Here is a 27736-nt window from a genome sequence, read left to right as displayed (position 1 = left end):
AATTGTTTTGCATTGCCCCAAATTATCTTTTTTATTGCATTTTTTCAGTTGGGCCACCAAACCAAAAAACTGGTTATTTATACAGCTCTATCCAGTGCTCCCCATTTAATATATGTATCCTCTGGGAGAGCTCAGTGACCTGCTAACTCTCTCCTTTCTGGTCACCTGCAGGGACTAGTTAGCTGGCAATTTCCTCCTCTTCATGTGGCAACTGGCTGGCCTGCTCTCCTATGCTGTGTCACACCGCTCCCCAAATCTCCCTGAGATTTAGCTACTCTGCACCATCACCACCCCTGTTTCTCTCCCCTGATACATACTTTCTTCAAAGCAGAGACAGAGCAGGGACACTACTTCTCTGCAGTGCTCCCACATATCAAATCTCTTTCTTATTTCTGGGGTTATTTCTGAGACGTTCCAGAGTGGTAATATAGAATGGATAGAATTGTAAAACAGTAAATCCCTAAGACAAATGTTAAAATGGGCCCTGGATATTACACAGGATCTTTTAATTATTCATAATAATGTTACTTTAGCTATATAAGGTGTGGTAGCAAATCCCTTTTCCTTGCAAAAAACAATTTGCCTTGAAGATGCTCCTAAATAACTAACAGGCTATCAAGATGCACTGCGTTCTTGCCTCGTTGTTTCCTGGCATACTCAGAGATTTAAAACTCCCTTCTTACTTATATGTTGTCTCAGGCTTTCCTCTTTGTTTACTGTTAGCAGTGGCAGTATAAACAACATAAAAACAGGTGAAATGGATAGCTAGAGGAGAATGAAAAATGTGCATTCTAAAGTCTAATACGATACTTCATTTTTTATGTGGGTCAAATTCAGTTTTTAAAGAAAAATTGAAGATACAAGTATCTTTCATTCTTTCTATTTACAGGATTGTACTTAAAAGCTACTGTCCTTCAAACACCCAGCTACGGCATTGCTGCATATATGTACTGATTATTATGAGACAAATTATTAGAGAAAGGGCTGGACTAGAGGTTTGAGTACAAGGCTGGGAATGAGAAATTACAAATTCTAATCTCAGCTCAGATATGATTCCCATTGTGACCTTGGGCTAATTACATACCTGCCTTAGTTTCACAAGCTGTAAAATGGGGATAGTAATATGTATTTACTTACTTTCCAGGGCTATTGTGAGGTTTAATTAGATGACGGTCTACATTCAGCAGAGGTGGCGTATGCTACTGCTCAATGGGAGTACAGATGGCAGAATCTAAGTACTGTTATTTAGTTAAAAAAACAAATTGATCAAAATAGTTACCAAGAGAATTGAAAAGAGGAAGATCATAATTAAGAAAGAAATTTTCTACCTATGCCATTAAAATAAAAGTTATTTTTTATTACAATCTTGAGCCAATAACTCTAAAGTTATGAATGAGAAGCTACTTTCATTTTAAGCCTTGATTCTTAGGGGGATAACGTTTCTTTCTTTCTTTTCAAAAGGTCCTTTTAATTGAAATCTTTCACATTTGTTCTCAACTCAAAAGGTTTGTTTTAATTTAGAAAATTTGATAATATGCTAATGGGCCACTGTTAGAGTTACCAGAGCATGGAAAGATGTTCTTCCAATTATCAATACATTTTCAGATGCCTTTTTGTGCTCAAAATGTTTCATATTTATATCTTCAGTTACAATGGCCCTAGTCTTCAGTGAGCACAGTACTTTTGACATGTGGATCCTGATTCTGGACTGGGATCCAATAGTATGGATCCTTGTACCAATGAGATTAATGGCACATGGGTCCACACTGGCACATAGGTCCATGCTAGTGGTGGATTCCAGTTATCAGAGCCCTAGTTAAGAATGATCTAAGTTTAAATGTTTGAAAATCGCATGCTGTCTACGCACAACCTGGTATTTTTTATTTAAATTAAAGGATAAATCCTCCTCTCACTTATGCAGGCCAGTATAACTGATTTGACTAAAGTTGGAACTGTCTGAGGGGAGAATTTAGCTTACATTTTTAACATACCAAGATTTCAATGCTCCAGTCTACACAGGTGTATGGGGAAAATGTCAATATTTGAATGTGCAATCCCTCTTTTACTTTCTTGTTTTTAAAAACACTGAGAACATTTTAAAAGCCTACATTAATGCAATTAATGATTGATATTTTAAAAGCAGAGCCAGAGTAATGGTTCTTATAGGAATTGTAACTCCAATACATTGCACAGATATTTTGGCATAACAATCAACACTATACAGTGATATAAATACACTGAAAGAAACCAGAGTTACAATTGCTTTGGGGAGTACAACTTTGAATGTTCTGCATTATGTGTTATGTCTGTTAATGTTGCATTAACAGAGTTTTCTGCATTTTAAAAAATAGAGCAATCACAAGGACAGCTTAAGTCTAGCTTGATAAATTAGATTTAGTGTACAGCACAAGCTCAGCCAGGATATACTGTCTGACAGCTGAGCTACAAATACTGCCTAAGATTTTTTCCACAACATGTGCAATCTAGCATACTGCTGGCAGCTGCCAATACCATTATTTTTGAAGAGATTAAAAAAACTGGAAGCTTGGTTTTTAGGATGAAAGGATAAAAAGAGACACAAAAGCTGAACTTAGGACTTTCTTTTTCCAGTCCCTGGGTGAAATCCTAGCCCCACTGAAGTCAACTGGGGTTTTACCACTGACTTCAACAGGGCCAGGATTTCACCATCTGACTTTTTCAGCTAAACGATGAGGAAATTTAGTTGTTATTCATCTACGTGGCTGTTCATTTGCAATTGCTCCACTGTTCTTGGCCTTTTTTCAGGTTTGGTCTACCAAAAGATTTTGGACTGGTATCACAACTTCAGTAAGGTGCATGACCTTTTTACCAAAATAGTTATATCTGTACAACTCCTACTGTGGATGCAATTATACCAGTATAAAGGTGTCTAATACCTGTTCATTTCATTCCTACTCCACACTAGCCAAGGGGTTGTACTGCTTTAACTATACCAGTATAGCTTAAAGCAATACAACTTTTGTGTGTAGACAAGGCTTGGGATATTATTCAGACTGAGAATGGTTTGGGGATCATTCACCAGAATTAAAGCACCACAGACTACAATTCCAGCATGCATGGAAGGAAGGTGGAAATGCAATAAACAAAAGTGACCCATGGGGCTTTGTAAGGGATTTCTCAATGTTTAAGGATTTAAAAAAAAAAAATCTGTACTGAAAAGGGGACAGGAACCAAACAAGGACCTAGCAAGTCAATTAAGGCTTGCAAGGAAAAGACAAAGGCAGCCAAGTAATACAATGAGTAAATGCTTGCCCACGGAAGAAGGAGAGAAGAAATACTAGAGAGGAAGCACTGTAAATTGGTGAATAAAATTAATGAATGGTTCTAAAATGGCTGAGCTTCTGATCTGCTTTTTTCAATGAGTTGTTAATGAGGAAAGAAATTCTATAGAGAGAGTTAGGGAGTAATGAGGACCCTGTCAATACAGCTGCGGATAAAAAGTGGGTAAGGGACTACTTAGGAAAAAGAAACATTGCACAATCTGCAAATAGAGACACTGTGCCTCTCAGGTTCTTAAAGCACTACTAGCAATAATTTAGGAAGTGTTAGAGACTTGACTGACCTTCTCCGGGCTCTTACGCAGCACAAAGTGGCTTTAATGGGCCAGAGAATCTGGCCCAAGTCCTTTGCACCACTTAAATCCCACTTTAGATCTGATATAAGGGTTACAGAATCAGAGGTGGAAGGCGCAGAGTCATAGGACTGCCCATCATCTGCCCACTTGCTTGATATGAAACTCCTGCTCTCCCCCACAAGTGCCTGAAGCCATCAGGCAAGTCCACTCCATCCACGCAGAGGGTGCAAAGGGCCTGACTCCCCAGGTGGCCACGTAGGACCAGGCATGATCTACTCCTAAATAAACAAACATGACTAATACATAAAGAGAGGACTAGAATAGCCATCCATTGCTTTTTATTATTATCTGCAATGTATCGGGTGATTAATTTAATTATATATATATTAAATACATAGCTTGTTGTCATTTGATGGCCTTGAAAAAGAAACATACTTCTAGGAGGATCTGAATGTAGAGAGAGCAAGTTAACTGGGAGTGAAATTTACCTATGTGCAGAAGGCCAGTACAAGGCCTATGCACTAGTCAAGTCCCACATAAGTCCATACTCAAAATAGAATGTGAGTGGTGTACCGGCTCTGTGGGGGCTCTCTGGACAGGGTTAATTTCATTCCAAATGAAATCGCTCCCTCTGTCTTCAAATTCGCCATCGGTGCATCAGGAGAGGATGGGTGTTCTGTGAAGGGTGCACCATGACAGACATAGGCTTAGCATGAAAGAAGGTGTGAAATTGAGAATGGGAAGACATAAGGAGCACTTAGGAGTATAGGCATCAATAGAGAGAGTAGGATGAAATGAGAGCAGACGTGGAAGGAGGGAGGGGGAGAATTATGTAGAGTAGAGACTTCCGTGAGACGATGGATGAAGTATTTGAATTGTATTCACACCTTTAACATATAATAAAGACAATTCCAATAAAATATAAAATGTTTCAGCAAAAATTGCATAATTGGGCACATGCACCACTTTTTATAGCTTATTTTATTGCATAGGCCACTCAAGACCAAGATGACAACTCCTGTGGTACTACCAATCAACCAACTGATTGACCCAGTATTGCCAATTCCTTTCAAACATTCAAAAAAATCATGAGGTTGGCTTATAAATCATAAGACTGAAAAATAACAAACGTAGGGGCCTATTTATTAGTCTTCTAGTTTTTGAGCCCTTAGGATACACTCAGATCACATTTTCCAGCGTTTCTCTTCAAAATGAATGCTGGATACTTGCTTTTTTATTTAAATGCTGAGATTCTCATATAATCCCATGACTCCAAAAGCTGGGACTTTATGAAAAAAACCCACCACATATCAGGAGACTCCTAATAAAATTGTGAGAGTTGGCAACACTCTTCCCCCCTTTAATTAATATATTCTATTAAGTTAAATATACTGCACTCGTCTTCATTTACTTCATTAAAAAACAAAAACCTAGTTGAGTTCAAAGAAATACTATACAAATAGAATGGGCCAGACTTATTCAAAGGTAAAATCTGGTTCTACATATCTAGATTGTAAGCACTTTGGGGTAGGCACCATCTTTTTGGTATGTGTTTGTGAAGCACTTAGCACAATGGTGTCCTAGATGTTACCACAATACAAATAACAATAAAGACTACAACCCAGATTCTCGAGTACGTGCAGCTTCTGCAGCAGAAGAAGCAGGAAGGGGAGCAGAGCTGCAGCTCCCTGAGTTCCTGTATTGTTCAATGGCAATACCTGTGTATTTTAGAGAAGCCTAGGAGCAGCCAGTAACAGCTCCCAAGAGGCCACCCATAAGAGGAGAATGGCGAGAGCACAATGCACTCTGACCACATCTTGTTCCTATTCCTCTCTGCACTGAGGATGACCCTTATGTTGGGATGTTAGAAGAGAGTGGCATTGGCTTCATGACACCTGAGGACTCCACCATGCCAGGTAAATTTTCCTATGTCCAGATCCACTGAGTTTCTGGCTCCTCTGCCCGACCAGAGTGACAACAAAAAGGCCAGAGAAGGGGGTAGAAAATCTAGCCCTAAATTTTCTTCTTTTTGTTGTTTGCCAACATAAAAGCAATTGAACAGCATTAGAAGAAGAGAGAATCTGGAACCTAAATAAATTAAAGCACAAGGATTAGAACTGTTAGATATAAAAATCTCATGTTTTAACAATCCTATTTCCTCAGAAGTCATAAAAACACATAATGAAAACTGAACATGCTAGAGATAAGTAGCCAGCCATAAAGAGTGACTGCACAATAAGGAATACCACTGGTATCCTTCAGTGGCAAATTAAAAGGGAAGCTTTTCAAAGCACTAAATAGAATTCAGATTAATCAATCTCTTCTGTGGGGCAACCCAAGATGGTTATATATAGTTGGTACAGTATATTATAGAACATACTTCAGTGCAAAATATTTAGGCATATGTTTTACTCTGTCTCACTTCCACTTGTGTTTCCTGGTACTAACTACTAAAGCATGTTTGATTAGGCAATAGAAGGAATCTCTGCTCTTTCCAAAATTAACCACGAGCTTCTGGCAACAACACAGAGTACTTACTCTGGCTCTAACCACAGTTGCTAAACGGGCCTTGCAAAGAAAGATAGTTTGCCAGAGTATTAAAAAAACAAAATTGCCTTGGGTTTATGTAATATTTACTTGAAGAACTGCTAAAAAATATAATATATATAACAGACCATCTTAGAAAAGGGAAAAAAACCATGAAAACAAATTTTAAAAAGAGAAAATTTTTCAAATGTTCTGTCCTTTTGCATTTAACACTGTGACGTCTTTAGAAATCTTACAAAACTGGGGCCTGATCCTGCAGTTCTTATTCACATGGCTACTCTCACTGAAATCAATGGTATTACTCATCTCGATAAGGGCTGTAGAATCAGGTCCTTTTTTAGTGGTAGGGAGATTCTTTAACTTTGTTCCCTATAATACCTTCCATGCAGTATTGCTAACCCCAAGCATTCAAAATGCATGTTAGCCCCCACTCCCAACCCCCCGAAAAATCATAAGACTGGCCGAAAAATCCCGAAATTTTAAAAAATAAGTGTGGGGTTCTTTTTATTTCACTTCTGATTTTTGAGCATCTGGGGTCAAGACTTCTAGCTCTTCTCTACAACCATGAGTGTTACAATTTTACTTTTTCTTTATACTGTAAATGAAAGTTGAAATTCTCATGACTTCAGGAGCTGGGGATGTAAGAAAAACACCAAATATTACAGGGCTCGTAATAATAGGTTGAGAGTTGGCAACACTGAAAGTGGTCCCTGTTTAAATTTCTTGCATAGTCAAGAAGAATGACCTAGGATTCCTCACTCCGCCCCACAGTTTAACAAAGGCACTATGGGTGAAATGCTGGTTCCCCTAAAGTCAGTGCCCAAAGTCCCATTGACTTTAGTAGGGCCAGAAATTCCACCTTATGCTGTTTTTTAATAAATGGATACAAAATAGTTTCAGTCAGAACAGCATATCACACATCCTTTGCCTTTTTAGGCCACGTTTTCAAATTTGTTCTCCAGTATGCAAACTCCATGTTTTAATGTCCAAATCAAGTAATTAGATGCACAATTGCTCATTTGTGTGTGCAAATGAGAGTTTACCACATACATACTTTGAAATGCAATTGTGGAGGCCAGCCTGAAACTTTGGCTTAGCTGGCATGGTGACAAGCCCTACAAAAGTTAAGAAAAATGTTAATAATTTACAACTTCAGGCACTTTACAAACATTAATTAATCCTCAAGTGACCGTTATGAGGTAGGCATAGATGAGGAAACTAAAGCAAGGAAGTTTCATGATTTTCCTAAGGCCACAAAAGGAGTCAGAGCTGGGACTTACAACTCAGAAGTTCCTGGTTCCTCAACAATAGAGAATATTCCTTTCTTAATTGCAAAATTATTTTATTTCAATTTTGCACTGACATGATCTAGAGTTTAGAGCAGTGTTTCCTTCTCCCCCATCTTCTTGGGACACTGAGTTGACACCTAGCCTGTCATTCTCTTTCTACCTTTATTTTCCCCAGTTTTCATCAAAAGCTGTATTAAAAGCAATACGGCCAGCATCTCCAGCCTCCCAAAAAACATGCGTCACCTGCCAGCCTGGAGAATGGAAGCCCCAAGGTTACTCCTGAGTGTAAGTATGAGTCATGCCTGTGCAATCAGTATAGCTGTTGCACAGTATGTTTAACAGCCTGTCCTTTATATACAACATTCTATTCATTCTCCACTTCCCAAATTACCGTTGTTGAATCCTATTAATTTGTAGAAAAACACATTTAAACCCAAACCTGTTAGGAACCTCTAATTTTCCTTTCCAAAATGCTGAACAGCCAAGAGACAAAGAATGAAAAAGGAAATCTCTACAAAATACACATCTGGAACCAATCTGCTGGATGTAGCCACTGGGTGTCACTTTTGATATATACTGGGTCAGCAGTGGAGCACTTCATTGCAGGAGAAATTTATTTCAAGGGGATGCTAACCAAAACAGACTGCAGTGAAATATATTTTGCATAGCCTGTAATGATCAATTAGCCAGCGATGCTGACTTTTTAATAAAACATCTTTATACATATATTAAATATTGCAAATAAGATCTTACCTTTCAATCTGCAGTGTGACTTTTGAAGGCTCAACATTAGGGTTTTCCCATTCCATCTGTGGACAATGCATAAAATAACAGAGAGTGTACAAAGCCTCAGGTTCCCAGTATAGTGATCCCTGCTTGTGGTGCATTGGAGTGCCGTTGCCATGTTGCTTTGAGTTGAGTGGCTGGAGGTGATGCATTGCTCGAGATACCAGATCACCTGAGAAGGAAAAATTTGATGACTACTAAAACTGTAATTTTTATTTCTCCTCATCTAACCCACTTTAACTTCTCCCCAGGTAGTTTTCAAACAAAAGGATATGGCAAACTCTTTTTGCTTTCCAGTTAAAATATCATGCATGAACAGAAAGTGACAGAACAGGTTTATGTTCATTATTCATTTTCAACATCAAGTTAGTTTGGCTGTTACAGCAGTTCATCTGCTGTAGAAGTTTATATGCTGTGGTGATGTATATGGGTTGCAGACAACCTCACAAGGGCTTAGTGGAGAATTCTTCTGGGGAAGGCACTTCAGTTACCATAAGCAACCCTATACTGACCCCTTCACAAGTCCTGGTGCAGAGGGCATGGTCATAGCAGTCAAAGGCAGCCCTGAAAACCTGCCATAATCCCAGGGCTGTGTAAATTATGGTGGAGGCTATTTAGGTCCCCAGAGCAGTGCAAAATCCCAACAGCACAAACCAGCTTTGTCCCCTCTCCAAGGGCTGTGCCTTCATGAGCTACACACACACAAAGGAACACTGAAAATCCAGCCATTGCTGAGCATAAGATGGCAACCAAAAGGGACAGAGAACAGCATGAGTGCGTGTTGAGGGAAATTTTGGACACAGACATTGTGGCAAAGCCCTGCTTTTATACAACATGCCATATCATCTTTAAAAGAGGTAAAGGGCTTTACACCACCGCTGGAAAAGCAAACAAAACCAGAAAAACACCCTTCCAGATCTCCCCACAATTCTAGAATCACACATTTTAAAACCAACATTTGGCCATTTCATTCTGTGTAAATAACTCTCCCTGACCATAAGTGTGGACTTCATTGCTGTATGGTACGTAGAGCATCAAAAAAGTTTTTAAATATTCACTCTCTTACTGGAAATATGGAACCCCATTCTGTGTATATTAAAAGTTCAGGGACAGGTGTCCCTCATCAATTTGAATGCTGTCATTTCTAGCTTTAAACTGTTACTAAAAATGATCATATTACACACAGAGCTTATGTCACACCCTAATAGGAAAACACAGATTCAGAATCAGATGGTTTAGTTTGGTATTGTGCAAAGGAACCAGATGCATTCCAACATGTTGCTTTTGGCAAACAATACATTCCAGTGCACAGTATTTGTTTTTCTTTTTACTGAACACATACTGTCAAATTCCACCCTCAGTTCCAGAGGCGTAACTCCCATTAATGTTAGTGGGAATTGTGTCTGTGTAACAGGGCAGAGTAGGGCCCCATGGCTCTGACAGGAAATGGTTAAAATCCTATCAGAAATGTTTAACACAAATATAACATATCCACCTGGACTAGGCCTTAAAAGATTTTAGCAAAAGAGAATACTGTGCTGTAGAATCACTCAAGCAATTTAGGTATCTAGAGAACAGAATATAGCCCATTAGAAGGCTTTCATTGTTTCTCTATGACTGTGTGGGTCTCTATTTTCCATAACTTGTCAGAAGAAACTTTAATTGTGATATGCAGAAAGTGATCTGATTTGCTTGCTTCATTGATAAGCAGACAGACAAGCAGGCTCACAGGCAACCTAGAAATGAAGTATCTCTCCAAACATTGTACGGATATTAATTAAGTCTCACAACTCCTCTATGAGGTAGGTAAATTTTATTGCATTTTTTTGGGTAGTGACCACTGACTTGAAGGCAAAAACCCAACTTTGGCCGTAACTCTGTTTTCACATGCTCACATCATTCTGGAAAGTCTTCTTTTCGAATGAAATATTTTCAAAATTGGTCTCTGTTCAAAAGGGCTTTTTTTTTTTTTTAAATAAAAGTCTGAGCAAAATTCCTTCAGTTGTTTTTGAGTTTGACAGCAGAGAGAAAAAAATGGTTTAAAAATTATTGCCACACTTTGTCCCCTATGCAGGGGACTCAAATAATTGCTGAACATTGAAACTTGGAAAGAAATACTCACTGAGGTGTGAGTATATGATCAAGTTTTGGGGGTGGGAAGGTTGGATAAAAAATTTAGAAGCAAATTAGAAAGATCCCTTTTGAACATGTTCAGTGGGGATCGATTAAGATTTTTTGCCCACTGAAGTTCCACCCTTTTTATGACATTAGAATGCACCACCTCTGAACAGCCTAGACTGGTACAGAGACTGCTGCTGCGGCTGAGATAATTTGCACAAGCGAGGATATAAATGTTTCACTGAAAAATGCACCGCACAATCCTCCAAAAAACACAGTCTTAAAACAAGGAACAGAAGAAAACTACTGGCACAAAAAAATTGCAGAGTCCATGATTTTAGGGTTTTGACAATTTTTGCTGCACTCTGCAATATTCTTCTGATTAAAGCTTTCATTTAAAAAATAGTTTCTGTCTTTTCCCACTGCTACAACATTGTCATGATAGGGACTAACCTGGAGCTCTTACATGCTCATAATTCCCCCGGAAGTCAGGAGATAGTGTGTGTGCGAAAGGGGTGCAGGATCAGGTCCACAATGGAAAGAGATGTGCTTCTGAATAGATTATCCAGTCTTACATAAAATTTATCTACAAGCAAATAGCAACAGCAGTATATTCTGGAACTCACCCTGCCCTCATCCCCTTCACCTACAGGAGATGTAAGTTTCAAAGTCTGAGGCCAATTTAAATGGCACCAATATTATCAGGCGTCAATTTATTTTTCCTCCTCTTTAAAAAAAAAAAAGACATTAAATGCAAAAAAAAAAAAAATCCTGTTGAAGGCAATGTTCAGGTTTAAGAATTAAAATCAGAACAAGATCAGAAAAAGAACTGCGCTTAAGCCAAATTCTGTCTTCATTTAGGTCCCAAACCAGCAAATCACTTAAGTATGTGCTTAATTTAAGGACTTGATTAGTCCTGTTAAAGTGGATCAGGGCCTTATATATCATGCAACTCCACTGACTTCAATTGGGTTGAATGATAAATAAAGCAGGACAGAATTTAACAGAAGGTAGCATACAGCAACATTAATTCATCTGTGTTGCACATCCTGCACTTTAAAGGCTATATATTTTATGACATATTCAGCACCAGATACCGAATGAGGAAAAGAACAAATTAGAAGATACAACATTACAACACAGCCAGTTAACGTTGCTGAAGTAACTTTAGGTGAAAACCTGTCTCCATTGAAGTCAATGGCAAAACTCCTACTGATTTCAATAGGGCCAGGATTTCAGCCTTTGGCTTTGGCATTTCCTAACTTCCACTTTATGAAATATATAAAATCACAACCTTAATGCTGAATTAATGTAGTTTGGTGTGTTTCATTATGATTCAGTTATATTATACCAAGTACATATTGGACTAGAATTTGTTCTTCCCTTTCCTACCTGGTAAATATTTGGGCATCTTAATAATAATTAAAATATTGATTCATCTATTGTGAAACTTAATTGATCATTGCTTGTAAAGAACTGAGATCTTCAGGTGGAAGGCAATATGTAAATGCAAAATATTTTAATGAGATGCAGTGTTGCCCAAAGGATAGAGTACTGGCCCAAGAGTCTGGAGCCCTGGGTTCTGTTCCTGGCTCTGCCACTGCCCTGTTGTATGACCTGGAGCAAGTCACTTCACTTCCCTGTGCCCCTGCTTCCCTGCCCAACCATATCTACTTAGGTTGTAAATTCTCCAGGACAGAAACTGTTGCTTACTATGTGTATGTCCAGAGCCCAGAGGCGATGACTTTCTACTTTCTCTGGGGGTGCTTGACCCTGCTCCGCCCTGGGCCCTGCCCCCACCCCATCTCCGCCCTGCCTCTTCTCATCCCCTCCCCCGAGCACCCCGCCCTCGCTCTGCTCCCTCCTCCCCAGCACCGCCTGGATGCCGCTGAACAGCTGATCGCAGCAGGCAGGAGGCGCTGGCAGGAAGGGCAGGGTGCAGATTGGTGGGGCCACTGGCGGGTGGGAGGCGCTGAGCATCTATATGCTATCGTAATACAAAAAATGAATACTACTACTAATAAATTAATAATGCTTTATTATAAAAGCAATATATCGAAAGTAATAATTTGTCAGAATTGTATATACCCCTTAGAGTACCACTTTGGGTGCTACGTTTTCTACTTTTATGTTTTCTTCCAGCAATACATAAAAATAGAGTTTAGTGATTTCAGGCCCTGATCCTGGCCACTTGCTCTGCATGAACAGGCCCACTAGCCTTCCCCCGAAGTCCCTGGCAGTCCATGCAGGCACATATGTCTGCCCATACAAAGCCAGTTGCAGGATGGAACCTGTCATCCTGTTCCCAATGGACAAGCTTGCATGTCACTATCACAACAGGCTTACTTGGCCTGAGTCTCAGCAGAGCTGTCCAGGATTCAATGAGCCACAGAGCGAGAAACATTCTCCACACCCCAAAGTGCTCCTTTTAGGGGCTGGTCTACAGTACAAATTGTATTGTGGTTGAACGCGGGTGTGCAGAACTGGGTTAACTTACATGATGGCTACCCTGACTTTGCAGTCAGGTGTAGACCAGCATGAATCATATGCACCATTGTGTCAGCGATCTCCCTTCTTCATAACCGCATTCAGCAACGGTAACGATTTGGAATGGAGTGTCGCTCTATCACAGTGGCACCAGCTCTTGCAATTTTATCCTTCTCGTGATAACTGGTGTTTCACAGAGAGCTCCAGCTCTTGCAGACAACGATTATGTAAGTATCTCAGATTTCATTTAACAAAAAAGTAAGTTTCCACTCCTCATACTTTCAGAGAAAAGCTGAAAAACGTGACTCAAGTGCTTCCAAGAAATCTCAATTTTTAAGCCAATCTCATGATTTTTGAACTTTTGGCACTGGCAGTGCCAGCTGTGCCAGGGAAAAGTATACTGCAGTGTGATGGAGTCTGTATCAGTGCTCTGCCCTTTCTGGGTACGTCTACCCTGCAGCTGGCAGCATGCCTCCCAGCCCGGGTAGATGGATTCATGCTAGATGGCCTTGAGCTAGTGCACTAAAAATAGCAGTGTAGATGTCACGGCTCCAGTGTAGACTCAGGGTAGCCACCTGAGCTCAGACCAGGGGTCGGGTGGGCTTGAAAGCCCAAGCTGCCACCCAAGCAACTATGTTCACACTGCTATTTTTAGTGTGTTAGCTTGAGCCCATCTAGCCTGAGCCCTGGTCTACACTAGGGGGCGGGGAGTCGATGTAAGATACGCAACTTCAGCTACGAGAATAGCGTAGTTGAAGTCGATGTACCTAGATCGACTTACCGTGGCGTCTTCACGCCGGTGAGTTGACTGCCGCCGCTCCCCCGTCGATTCTGCTTGCGCCTCTCATGGCGCCGGAGTTCTGGAGTCAATGGGAGAGCACTCGGGGATCGATTTATCGCATCTAGATTAGACACGATAAATCGACCCCCCAATATATCAATCGCTACATGCTAATCCAGCGGGTAGTGTAGACCTACCCTGAGTCTGTCTACCCGGGCTGGGAGACTCACTCCCAGTTGCAGTGTAGACAAACCCTCTGTGGTTAAACAGAGGGCTTCAGTCTCTGGAGCTGTCCATCTGGCCCCTTTCATGAGCTATAGAGTCAAACACACACAATTTAAAAATTAAAATAGATTATGTAACGTCACAGGATGGGGGACAGTCCTGGTTTAAGGCAATCCTGAATATTTAAGGGACATCATCACTGTCTTTAGTCCAGAGATCTGATGTGACAGTAAAAGTGAAACAGCTCCCATATATATGCTGGTGGTGTTGCAGACTAGTGAACCCAGCTAGAGCATGTGAGCTATCTATAAAGCATTCAGGTAAAACATTCCTTTCTTTTTTCCCCCTGTTATTGGTTTAGCAAAGGTTATTTTATATCTCAAATAAAAATATTTTAAATCAAACCAAACCAAAAAAATCAAAGAGAGGAAATAAAAGAAGGCACTTGCCTGATCTCCCTAACTCCCACAAGCTCCATGCAGGATTCTATGGTGGTTATGACTAGCCCTGATCCTGAAAAGCATCAGTGGGACTAGTTATATGAATGAAGTTGTTCAATTGTGTAAGTGTTTGCATGAGCAGGCCCCCCTGTGCATACGATAGGCCTGATCCTGCCAAGACAGAGTGTAGTGCTCTGTGATAGGGGGCTGGGAGGACCACACGGCCCAGTGGTTAGCACACCCCACTCTCACCCCCTTACCTCTCTGTCAGGGCAACGGAAGTGCCTGTTCCTGACCTTAAGCCAGGAATCTTCAGCTTTTCACCCACATCTGGGCCTTGGCCCTTAAAGGGGTGTGGTAAAGGGACATGGGCTTCCCTCCCCCCTGAGTCCCAGCCCAGGGCCCTGTGGGAAGCAACACAAGCAGGGTCTTCCCTGTAGGAAGTCCAAGTTTGCTTCCCTGGACTACTTCCTACCAATAGGTCCCTTCAGTTTGGGGTATGGCCTTTATAGTCCAACCAGTCAGTTGCTCAATGGAAAAAAAAAAGTGCAAAAGAGCTGGGCCCTGCAGGTTCTCAAAGGGGTGGTGGTGGTGGTGGTTGGAGAAGGCTCTGCCTGGGAGCCTTATCTGCTCTATGGTCCCCTCTCAGGCTCAACCTTCTGTCTGGCTTCCCAGAGGAGGATTCCTCTGTCCTGTAGCCTGTTACCACCATTTGCCTGGGCTTCTGAGCTCCATTTAACCCGCTCCTCCAGTCAGAGCATGCTCAGCAGGCCCGGAGGGACAGGGCTACTTGGGCCCAGTATTGCCTTTTAACCTCTTTGGGCCCACTGTGGGGTTTGTATACCCAATTACATGCTCACTACTGTGAACAGTCCTCAATATTGCCAGACCCAGGCATTCCAAAATCATGAGCCAGATGCCAAAAATATCATGAGACTGGCTTAAAAACAATAACCTTTTAAACAATTATAAACCACTTTTTTTTTTTGGTCTGCTGTCTTATTTTCAAGCTTTTGGAAGCCGCCCAGCCTGGACTTGTGTGTGATCATTTCAGGGTCAGAATTTCATCATACGTGTACACACAGAAATTCCAGCCTGCCCCTTAACGCTTGGAGAGCGGACTCCATTTACTCCCTTTCCTAACCCGTGAGGTGTAGGCACTATCCCTCTCCATCCCCCTCCCTTATCATTATCATGCCTCCCTCCCCATTCTTCCAGCCCCTCCTCTCTCCCTCTCCCAACCTCCCCCACCCAGTCTCCTGCCCCACTGCAGCCAGCTTGAATTCAGGTCTACTAGAAGTATTGGGAGAGACTATCCATTTTGAGGAAGAGCAAAACATGGGGACATGGATATGGGTGTCATTTCTCACGCACAAAAAACCCACCAGATTGGTAGGGGGAAACGTTTATACAAAGTGTTTAGCTGATATTTCAAACAAACAATGAAAAGTAAAATTGAATTTAAAACTATACAAATGCTTTAAAATGAAACAACAACAATAATAAACCTATAGCAGGCAGAAACCAGGCAAGTACTTTGGAGGAGGAAGTAGATTCCTGTTTATAACCGAGAATGTTCTTACATGTAAATACCCAAAGACATAACAGAAGCTGTTAGAGAAAGTAGTTAGATTTTGCACATTCTAGTCATATAATAAATTCCACTGCTGCCTTGAGTCCCCAGGTGTATTTGTCTTGCTTAACCTGCCTCTTGGTACCCTCATCCTATCAACACTAAACTCATTACTTTTGTAAGAACCATCAGTTTCTCAGTGGACCCATTCGAACTTCAGCTATTAGCTCCTGCTTCCATCTTGCTCTTTGTATCACTGACATCACCAGCTACTCTTTCCACTAGACCTATCTTCAGGGTAACTAACCATACAAATTATGGGGACCAAAGGCAACATAATCCCTACATTACGAGATAAAAATGTGGATGCAAATCAGGCCATGAGATACCTCTTTCCTCTTCTTGGGTTATTGCTGCCAGGAGGGTGAAGGTATCTCAGTGAGTTATCGCCTGATCCCACTGATAAGGCTGGCCTGGAAACTGCAGAGCTCCCAAAAAAATAAGGCTCCCAAGTTGCTTTGCTTGTGGCTTGCCCTGCAACCCTACAATGCAGTCCAAATCTCAGTCCCGTATCACTCTATACTCTTGAGAGGTAGGGAAGGCAGGAGAGTTCCTTGTGCTGCTCCATCTGTTAGGTACTTTCCCATTCTCAGCACAAGTTAATTCTTTAAATCCTGCTTAAGCCTTTCTTTTTTTAAGTTGATGATGCACACTTTCTGGAAAGCTTTTTCTAATAGTCCACATGGGGGATGAAACATAGAAACACACTGAAATGTATTATATATATTTGCATATAAAATAAACCAAGAGCAAGTATGAATTACAAAGGTACAAATAACCCCAGGGGTCTGGGTGACATCTTAATAAAGCTGTGAAAGAGAAGCTCAAGTAGTTTAATTAAACCACCAGAATTCTAGCTAGGGCGTGCTAGCAAGTGCTTCTCTAACTCACTCCCCCACCTGACTATCAGGGATCACTGGCCCCGGGACACACTGGAGACCAGAGCACAAGAACAAATGGGCAGGCTGCAGTCTTACCATGAAGATTTCTAGATCTCATAAGAACATATGAACCAGTGAGTGGCCAGATTCCAGCTCTGTACCTTGTGACCCCATTATTGCAGAACCCGAGTCATCCATTTTCAAGACTGTTTTTGATGAGAGAAGAGACCCAGTTACAAGATGCTTTTCCATTGTTGTGGGTTCAACTACAGCTGCTCAAATAATGGATTTTTTTGGTTGGTGGTCAAAATGAAACCTAAAAAACCCTAACAGTTTTCAAACTGAAAAAGTTAATATTTTTTTGTTTTTTGTTTTCGTTTTTTTTAAAATCCTTTTTTTAAAAAAAAATTGCAGTCACATTCAAAACAAAGAGGATTTTTAATTGAAAAATTGAAACATTTAATTTAAAAAATGTCAAAATGAAATGCTTTGATCTTTTCTTATTTCTTCAACTGAAACAATTCAGTAAATTCAACCCGAATTCACACAATGTTTCTGTTGCAGTGTGAGATGACCGAAGACCCCAGGCCCTCTGAATCCTCCGGGTGGCCCTGCTCAGAGTCATAGCTAAATACAAGGTGGAACAGATTGTTTAGCATAAGGAGTTAACACATTTTGCAAGGGACCATGAAACAGTTAAGAGTTACTCTTCAGACTCATCCTTGCATGGGGTCACTTTAGGAAGGTCTTCTTCACAACCCATAAAAGGATTAACTAACATTTTTTTAAAAATGAAGTTTAAATTCTGCAAAATCTGATGGGGCCAGTATCAGCTCTGTCTGGACCCTGGTAGCAGAAGACATTTTCCAGGAAGAGCTGAGCCATCTCCCGTGCAGTAGGAACAGTACAGCACAGGGTGAAGTGTGCCATCTTTGTAAGGAGGTCTATGGCAACCAGGATTACTGAGCGTCCCTGAGAGTGTGGCCATTCTACAGTGAAGTTCATTGATAGACCAAGGCTGTGGAGGCATGAGCAGACGCTGGAGGAGACCTAGGGGTTTTGATCATGGGTTTTTGGTACTTGTGCAGAGATTACAAGAAGTTATATAAACCTTGATGTAAGCTCATAGATCTAGCCACCAGAAACACCTCGATACCAGATTCCAGGTCTTGAACTGGCCAAAACAGCCTGCATCAGGCAAATTGTGGCATAGTTTCAATATCGGAAGCCTATATTGTCCCTCTAGAAAATAAATGCAATCCCTGCGATAGAGGAGGCCAATCTGAAATCAGAACATTGAGTTGGGTCACATACCGCAATTGTTCAAGGTCTGGTGATTCGGGTTTTGAACGCATCATCAGGGATCAAGGAGTAGATGGAGGACATCAGACTGTTGTTGATTGTTCTTTTGACAAAGCTGGACACCTTGAGTATGGTAATAAAGAGCTCTTTATCAGGTTTGAGATATTCATCTTTGGGACAGGGCACCCATCTTCCTGTTTCTTGTACCTGGGTGATAGTTCACAAAGTCAAATCAAGCAAAGAACAGGAACCAGTGGATGTGACATTGGTTAAAGTGTCTTGCAGTCCATAGGTACTCCAGATTCTTGTGGTCCATCATCAGGGCTTGGACCAGGAATCTGGCTACTTCTAGGAGATGGTGCTACTCCACAAAATCTGCCTTGATAGATAGTAGCTCCTTGTCCTACATGTAATTTTTTCCACGGGGGGTAGCCTCCGAGACTGCAAGGCACAGGGGTGGATTTGGTTATGGGGGCCCAGATGTTGAGATAATACTGCACCTATGGCAAAATTTGGTCTCTATCATAAATGGTTTAGTGGGATCTGGGTAAATCATGATGGGTGCTGAGATGAATGCCCTCTTCTGTCGCTCAAGGGCTGACTAAACCTCCGTGGCCCAGGTGAACTGGGCTCTCTTTTGAAAGAGTGCCATTATGGGTGCAATCAAGCTAAAGAATCCTTTAATAAATCACCTGTAGAAACTGGCAAATCCCAAGAATCCCTGCACCCCATGTATGTCCTTGGGTGCAGCCCAGTTGGATATTGCCGCCACCTTGCATGGCTCCATGGTAAGTCCCTCAGGTGAGATGATATATTCCAAGAATTCCACTGTGTCTTTAATGAAACCTCGAGCTTTGTGAAGAGTTTGTTTTGGTGGAGTCTCTCCAAGGCAATACGCACATAATGATTGTGGAAGGCCTGACTTTCAGAGACTACAAGGATGTTGTCCAGGTAAATTATGACAAATTGGTCCACCATGTTCCTAAAGATGTCATTTATGAAATACTGGAAGGTTGCTGGGGTGTTGCACAACCCAAACAGCATGACCAAGCGGCCATACATGGTCCGGAAGGCAGTCCTTTCTTTTCTCTCCTTCCTGAAACCTCACCAGGTTATAAGCTCCATGGAGGTCCAACTCTGTGAAGTCCTTGAGAGAGTGTGGCCTTTCAAACAGTTCATTAATAATTGGTAAAGGATATCAGTTTCAGCTTGTTATCTTGTTCAGGGCTCTCTAATCCAGACATGGCCAGAGGAACTGGTTTTTCTTCGCCACAAAGATGATTGGGGGCCCCGCTGAGGACATGGAGGGGCAAATGAAACCCTTCTGCAGGTTTTCCTTGGGATCTCTCCAGAGGGCCTGAAGTTCAAGTACAGAGAAGGAGTAAATGCACCTAAAGGGAACCTCTGTTCCTGACTGGAGGTCGATGGGACAGTCGTAGCTGTGATGGGGCAGTAGGTTGTCAGATTGTTTTTTGTCAAACATGTTGACATAGTGTTGATATTTAACAGGAATCCCTGGAGCTGTTCAGGAGGTCATGGGGGTTGCGGGGTCATCTTTGGATCATCTCTTCACATCTCTGAAGGATTGCTGGTCTCAGGTCAGCTCTCAGGAAACAGGACTGTTGGCAAAATAGGGAGTCAAAGCATAACATGCCTGACCGCCAGTGGAAGCATGGGACATGGGTGATGAGTCAGGGGATGCAAAAGACAGCTGATGAATGCAGTGCACAAATTAGCCCAAACTGAAGGATTTCTTGGTGCCCTAGAAGGGTATTTACCTCTAAGGGAGCTGTCTGGTGGGTGACTGGTCTCAATGAAAGGTGTGACCTGTCTATGGGCTGCATTAATACGGGGGAGTCCTTGCGCCAGGTGGGGATTTTGTTTGCTCAGGCAAACTTCAGATCCATGAAATTTCCTGAGGCACCTGAGTTCATCAGCACCTGTAGGTTTGTGTCGGGGACACTACTGGAGAGGGAGTTGGAGATAAGTTAGACACGGATTGCCCATCACCAAGATACCGACAGATGAACATTGGTCTGGGCTGCTGAAGGACGAGGGGGCTGGCCAACAGGACTGGCTGGAGTCAGGAGGACCATCTTTTTACTTGGCAGCGTTTGGTCAAGAAGTCATCAATCTTGATGCATAGGGTCAATGAAAACGCTCAGGCTGGATGGGGATTCCACCTGTGCCAGTTCATCTTTAATATCTTCATTTAGACCGAGCCAGAAATGATAATGCTGCGCGTCCTCATTCCATTGAGTGTCTACTACCCAACATCTGAACTCCACTGTAGATTTAGCAACGGGCCGGCATCCCTGCTACAACACCTGAAGCGCAGACTTGACTGTACCCTCACAACCTGAGTCATGGAAGATCACTGCCATAGCTTCAACAAAGTCCTCAAATTGTCCCAGAAGTGGGCTTGACATTTTCCAGGAACGGAGATACCTAAGCCAGGGCCTCCCAGGTGAGATGGCTGATAATCAGTCCAACTTGGGCTTGGTCAGTGGGGTATGACAGGTAAGAGCATGAGACCTAACACCTTTCTGGTCTTTGAGTGTCCCCCTCAGGGCACAGCAGTGCATTTACCTCTGTAATCATGGCTCTACTCTTCTTAATTTTTTCCATTAATATCTGGAAAAGAATAGACACCCCATTAATGTAACCAGCTGCGTTGATTTCTTTTTAAACAGAGAGAATAAAATGTGAACACCATGAAAAGAACCCCACAAACTAAAGGACAGTTCTCCGGGGAAAGGAAGTTGGGAAAGAAATGGAAACACGGAAGAAATGCTTTTAAAGTTTTATTAAAATACCTGACAAATGTTGCCTTCATGCTGACACTAAACAACATTTACAACTACTCACTGTCAAGGAGAACACTGTAGAGTCAGTCACCCCAAGGCAAACACCTTTCACCTAGCTTTTGTTTCCATGTTTGGGTTTAACCTCTTGTTTACAGACTTGAGTTAATTTGTTGCACTGCTTCTACACTGCTCACTCCTCTTGGCTGCAAAGGGTTGAGACGAGATTAAAAGGCCTGGGCGAGGATGCTGACTTTCATCATTTGCTTGGCTGTCACCATGAGCAGAAATGAAACAGCACTGGCGTATACAGTAACGTTCTTATTTACACTTGAGTGGTAACCTTTCCTTTCATCCTCAACAGTGTGGCAGATTCTCCTGGGGATTTGTTATTTCAGAAATATGTAGGTTCAGGATTGAAAAAGTAAAACAAACAAACAAACAAAAGGGGTGGGGTGGGGAATCTTCATAGGATAAAAAGAAAAGCTTTCCTCAAGACTGAAGAGGGCGGGAAATGCTGTCCTGTACATACATATTTAAATATGTCTGACACAGAAAATCAAATATTATTCAAGGATAAAAAAGCTCCATCTTAGCTCTCTTGTGCTCCTATTTATTCCCAGTCATTCAGAATATCCCAGACTGAAATAAAAGTTTCAACTACTTGTGGTTAACACCCTGAATAATAATAATAAAAAACTCCACATACGCAGCTTGATATGCCAAATGGCCCTGCATTGAACAATTTCCCCTCCTAGAAAATGAATGTAAACTGGCTATCTCTTGACTCAAAATAAACCAGAAGTAGCTTTCTGCTCTAAATTTGAAGAGATGTAAACATCTAGGGCTAGATCCTGTCCCATACTTAGACTCTTTGTGCTGCTTTGGTATTATCAAAGGGCCAGAAACCTGCCTTAGTATAGCAGTCAAGAATTTCCCCAACATGGGATAGATTTTCCTAGTCTGGCTCTAGCCCACCACTTCCCAAGCCTCCCATCAAGAATTAGGGAACATGAGGGGGGCATCCCATAGTGCAACAAGACACAGCAGGAGCACTCTGTGCTCCAGTAATCCCAGTGGTGTAAGAGCCCCTAAGGGGCAGTTAAAAGCCAGTGTTATTTAGAGCAGCCTTGAGGCTCAGCTGTCCCAGGGATAGGGGGAGCGCAAAGGTAGTGTACACGTTTGCCAGCCCCCTGGGGTTCGGCAGCAAGTGCAGTCTGATGGATCTGAGATCACAGAGCCCCAGTCAGGGACAGACAGATCTTTCCATGTTTTGAGAGAACCCTTGTGGGGCATTTTCTCTGCTTGGTCTAGCAACCAATGGGACCTAAGGTGTAAGTCCCTAGTAAGCTTTTCTACTTCTAGCCATTAAATACCCACCAGAAATTTGGGAGTGGAGTTTTTCAGTTATGTTATTCTATTATGCAGCAAAAATATGTCTGTTCATTTATTGCAATTAAATACATCTATTCCCATCCCTCTGGGACCATATACAAATATTAAAAACACAGCCATCCAGGGACAAATGTCCTAAACAGTAATAAACTCTCCCAAGCCCCAATGTGTCCTTAGAGAAAGCTCATCTTATTGAGCCACCCACCTACTCATTCCTTCCCACCCAAAAATCCTGGGAGAACAAACAGGTTTTATAACAGCACCTGAAGGTCAACAGAGAAATGCTCTGACAATTGAGGGGGAAACAAACTGCACATCTGAAAAACCCCTCAGTGAGAATGCGTTGTCTCCAGCCCCGAATGATTAAACCAGGGGCTGATAGTTCCAGCTCTTCTGTTGATTACTATTGCACAGGAAGTGAGGCAATCTCTGGGTGTATTTTCATTGCAGATTTACCTTGAATGACTGGCACCAGGGAGCACCTAGCCCAGTTAGCCTAGCCCGGGTATGAGCAGTCATAGTGCAAAGCCCTACCTGATCTACTGTGTCCTCACCACTGCACTCCCCCGTGTGTTGCTACCATGGTTGCTGCCCCGAGACTGTGGAGCACATCCTATGGTTTGTGCTGCACTAAGATGAGCCAACTCTTTGATTCTTTCCCAGTGAATTGCAGGATAACCTTTTTGTCCTTCTGAGCATGTGCTGGGAATTATGGGAAGGCACTGAAGGACTAAGGGCACTTGAGTGATTTAGCCTGCATTCTATAAGCATTGCCAAATTTGCTTAAAACAAGTGACTATTTGCTTGGTTTTGGCCAATTGGGCTGGCATTTTTAGGCAGTCACGCCTGCGGGTTTTTCCACTTGTCTTGTGGGACACTTTTTTTTTGAACGATACCCGGCATGTATTTTTTGACGCAAATCTCACCTAGCATCATGGCGTCATGACGCATATCCCCACCCAGCATCATGATCAAATCCACTCCCGGCCTCATTATAAGAAATTAAGATCCTGTCTTCTGCTTACATTTTTCTGTTTTTTTGTGGGTTTTTTCTACTATTTAGGCTTTTTTTCCGAGTGGTTTTCTGGCAAGGTACAGCCCAAGGGTACTGGATCATTCCAGCGACCTGAGCTCTAGCCTACACCTCAGCTAGTCCGGATGGAAAGAACCACCACAATCGGGGGAAAGGTTTTTATATGTGGACAGTAGTCAGGTTAGGGACAACACTGAAGTAAAGGTCTGAGTGGACACAGTGTACTTAGATTTCCAGAAAACCTTTGACAAGGTCCCTCACCAAAGGCTCTTATGTAAATTAAGTTGTCATGGGATCAGAGGGGAAGATCCTTTCATGGACTTAGAACTGGTTAAAAGACAGGGAACAAAAGGTAGGAATAAATGATAAATTTTCAGAATGGAGAGGGGTAACTAGTGGTGTTCCCCAAGGGTCAGTTCTAGGACCGATCCTATTCAACTTATTCATAAATGATCTGGAGAAATGGGTAAACAGTGAGGTGGCAAAGTTTGCAGATCCTACTAAACTGCTCAAGATAGTTAAGACCAAAGCAGATTGTGAAGAACTTCAAAAAGATCTCACAAAACTAAGTGATTGGGCAACAAAATGGCAAATGAAATTTAATGTGGATAAATAAAGTAATGCACATTGGAAAAAATAACCACAACTACACATAAAATATGATGGGGGCTAATTTAGCTACAACTAATCAGGAGAAAGATCTTGGAGTCATCGTGGATAGTTCTCTGAAGACATCCACACAGTGTACAGCGGCAGTCCAGAAAGCAAAACGGATGTTAGGAATCATTAAAAAAGGGATAGAGAATAAGAGGGAGAATATCTTATTGCCCTTATATGAATCCATGGTATGCCCACATCTTGAATACTGCGTACAGATGTGGTCCCCTCATCTCAAAAAAGATATACTGACATTAGAAAAGGTTCAGAAAAGGGCAACTAAAATGTTTAGGGGTTTGGAACGGGTCTCATATGAGGAGAGATTAAAGAGGCTAGGACTTTTCAGCTTGGAAAAGAGGAGACTAAGGGGGGATATAATAGAGGTATATAAAACCATGAGTGGTCTGGAGAAAGTGAATAAGGAAAAGTTATTTACTTGTTCCCATAATATAAGAACTAGGGGCCACCAAATGAAATTAATGGGCAGCAGGTTTAAAACAAATAAAAGGAAGTTCTTCTTCACTCAGCGCACAGTCAACCCTGTGGAACTCCTTGCTAGGACTATAATAGGGTTTAAAAGAGAATTGGATAAATTCATGGAGGTTAAGTCCATTAATGGCTATTAGCCAGGATGGGTAAGAAATGCTGTCTCTAGCCTCTGTTTGTCAGAGAGTGGAGATGGATGGCAGGAGACAGATCACTAGATCATTACCTGTTAGGTTCACTCCCTCTGGGGCACCTGGCATTGGCCACTGTCGGTAGACAGGATACTGGGCTGGATGGACCTTTGGTCTGACCCAGTATGGCCATTCTTATGTTCTTAATGAGTTAGCTCTGCTGTGAAGATGTACCCTCTGAGGTAAATATGACCATGAGCTTAATCCATTTATGGTTTAAGACAACACCTTACACTGTTGAATCAGCATCAGCTGAGGAGTGGTTCTGATATCAAGCTCAGGAGCACTTTACACACAGATCCAGCTGCAAAAGAAAACTAAGATCATGTGATCTTCATCAATTCCCCTCTCCAGCCATTTCCACCTCAAAAGCTCTCCTGTTTGATCCAGGTGCTGAATCTGCTTGCAGAAGATACTGAGTGGTAGTCCTTTGTCACAGGAAAACCTGGGCATCATGCAAATTAACAAATAGGAAGCACGGTGGGAACAGATGGTAGGTGGAAAACCATCTATGCATAGGTACTCAGACACTACAGCGATGAGCCCGGTACAAATGTCAAGGTAAAGATAACATTTGGGGAACCAAGTCAATGAACTTAATCTATCCCTGCTGTAACCCATTAAAGTCAAAGAAGTTACATTTGGAATTAAGTTGGCCCATTGTCTCTACCTTCTTAAATATCAGTTTTTTCTCTTCTCTGTCTCTCATGTTCTCCAATCCATTTTCCCCATTCCTTTCTTGCTCCCAACATCTCTCTCCCCCATCCCTCTTGCTCTCTCCCATCCAGTGTTCGGCTACTCAGTTCATCCCTCCCTCCCCTTGTGCCACCTGGTTCAGTGTCTCCTCCAAGCTCTCTCTCTGTCACCATGACTGGTGCTGCGCCACCTCTGCTCAATACTGCTTCTTGCTCTATCCTAAAGCACATGGGAAAGGCGGGGCAATTGGAACGCTGGTCACAGGAGAGCGCCTCACTGACATGAGAGCTCCTTATCGGTTACCCACATATCACACAGAGTAGAGAGTGTGCTTCTGACTCCTGCAACCATCAGAGGAAGAAAAGCAGGAAGGCAAAATGGCAGGCGGACACAGATTACCGAGCAGGAGGTGGCAGCAATTTGGGGTGGGATTTTCAAAGACAACTACAGGAGCTAGTTGCCCAACACACACAGAAATGCAATGAGAGCTTATAGGCTCCTTACCAAATCCAAGTCTTGGTGGATTTATGCAGCACAAAGGAATTTATGTGGCAAGTACATGAAAAGGTAAAATATGCTGCCCTCTATGTGGCCTCATAACTATTAAGCATGGCCACCCGTACATGGCCTTTTACGATTGGAACTCCCATCTTTCCCATAGCGCCTTACCTTCCCCACCCCCCACAAATCTTACTCTCTTATCTCTTGCTGTGCTATGGCTACCTTAAATCGTAGACACCATCAGGCAGGGTCTCATCTTTTTAAGTTTGTCTGCAGAGCCCTGCACACATATAATGCTAAAAAAATAAACAAACAATAATAATAATTTGGTGTGGGAGCTATAGTTTTTAGACAGATCTAATAAGCATTAGCCAGTGTTTGTTGTTACAGGACTGAGAAGTTAAAGTTTAAGGGCATTACAGGGGGAAACAGTGGTTGAACAATTCCCCTGGCAGTCCCATTCTTTTGATGAACTTGCCTACAGAGGCGAGTGTTCTCCAAGAATGGAGAGCATGTGGATACATTCCTAATCTTTAGGACTGAAAAGCACCACAGTTAACCTGTACTCAAATCAACATTTCTGGAGACAGCGGATCCTGACAGATTACAATGCCTGATTTAGCTATTTCCAGAAATGTGGAGTTGGCATAGAAGTGAACAGGTGTCTCAATCGTGATAAGAAGTCCACAAAAGTATTTCATACAAAACTAGAAGGGGTAGTAGAATGAGGAGGTAGCTGGCCAGACACTCTGTGCTAGAGTCTGATGTATTTCCATTTAGAATGCTGCCGACCAGGCAGTCATCTGCAATTCTGGGCACTTTTAGCATTATTTAAAATAAAAAAACAACCAAACCAAAGCTAGCATCAAGCTGACAGAAAAATGCCAGCAAGCCCTCCCCAGCACAACCCAATAGAGGCAGGGCTTTCCCCACCAAACTGCCCATTCCCCCATAAACAAATCACTCCCATGAGGCCCCACTGTCTTCAGATGCCTGGCTGGGCAAAAGAACAAGCCTTACCGCATACTGTAAATCCCAGACTGCCTCAAACCAAGGGCAGAAGCTTGTTTCACAGCTGAGGTCCCCTGGTGAAAAATGCGCTGCAACCAGCATCCTCTGTTAAATCAAGGGAACCCATCTTGAGCACCTCTGCTGATTATACAATGGGCCGTATGTTATGGGAAGCGGGGTGGTCTTTTCTGTAGTCAGGTCCCAAACCATTGAAGCCTTTACAGGTTAAATGCTCTGGTCTCTTTAAAACACTGGACTGTGGGTGGAGCCCACCAGAAGAACAAATGGCACTGCTCTCTCGGATGAAGGAGAGGCCTCTGGCCTATGTGAATTCCAGGAAGTGGTGGGCTTCAGCCCCTCAGGAACAAAAGGCCTTCCGCCCTCAAATGGTGGGGGCCTCTGGACTGACAGCACTGGAGACTGAAGTCTTATGTTTATCCACACAATGGATACAGCCTGGGCAATGAGAGAGCAAGCTACCCCACCAGCCCTTCCACAACCGATGAGAGATCTTGGGAGAGAGACAACCAAACACAAAGAAGCAGTGGGGGACTGATGTTAGGTAGAACAACAATGGCAAGACCAGAACAGCATGAAGGAGGGGGGTGAGGGAGGAGAGGGAGTGGGGGACGGAGAGCAGAGCAGGAGGAAAGTAAAGAGAAAGGACAATCGAACAAGGGAGAGTGGACAAGACACAAAAATGTTTCGTAGTTAAGATATGAAAAGAGGAGGGAATGTTACCTGGTTTGTTAGAAAGAACAGGAGAAACAGGACAAGAAAGAATAAAAAAATAAATAAGAGAGAGATAGCAAACAAAAATAACCAGAAAAGAGAGAGACTATAAAGAGGGAGGTGGAAGA

The 27736-nt window shown here is 42.3% G+C and overlaps 1 protein-coding gene across 2 annotated transcripts in view; it reads right to left on the bottom strand.

Moving 5' to 3' along the window:
* The window catches only part of ABTB3 (ankyrin repeat and BTB domain containing 3), a 279093-nt gene that overhangs the window by 78261 nt on the left and 173096 nt on the right, over nt 1-27736 (bottom strand). For both annotated transcript variants that reach the window (XM_073324534.1, XM_073324544.1), the window contains exon 3: nt 8203-8407. In XM_073324534.1, the coding sequence (XP_073180635.1) occupies nt 8203-8407 (205 nt within the window). The remainder of the gene's footprint in view (nt 1-8202; nt 8408-27736) is intronic.

The sequence above is a fragment of the Lepidochelys kempii genome, chromosome 1 (assembly GCF_965140265.1).
Source record: "Lepidochelys kempii isolate rLepKem1 chromosome 1, rLepKem1.hap2, whole genome shotgun sequence".
Lineage (NCBI taxonomy): Eukaryota > Metazoa > Chordata > Testudines > Cheloniidae > Lepidochelys > Lepidochelys kempii.
The sequence above is the reverse complement of the archived record's forward strand: the minus strand, read 5'-3'. Positions and strand labels throughout refer to the sequence as shown.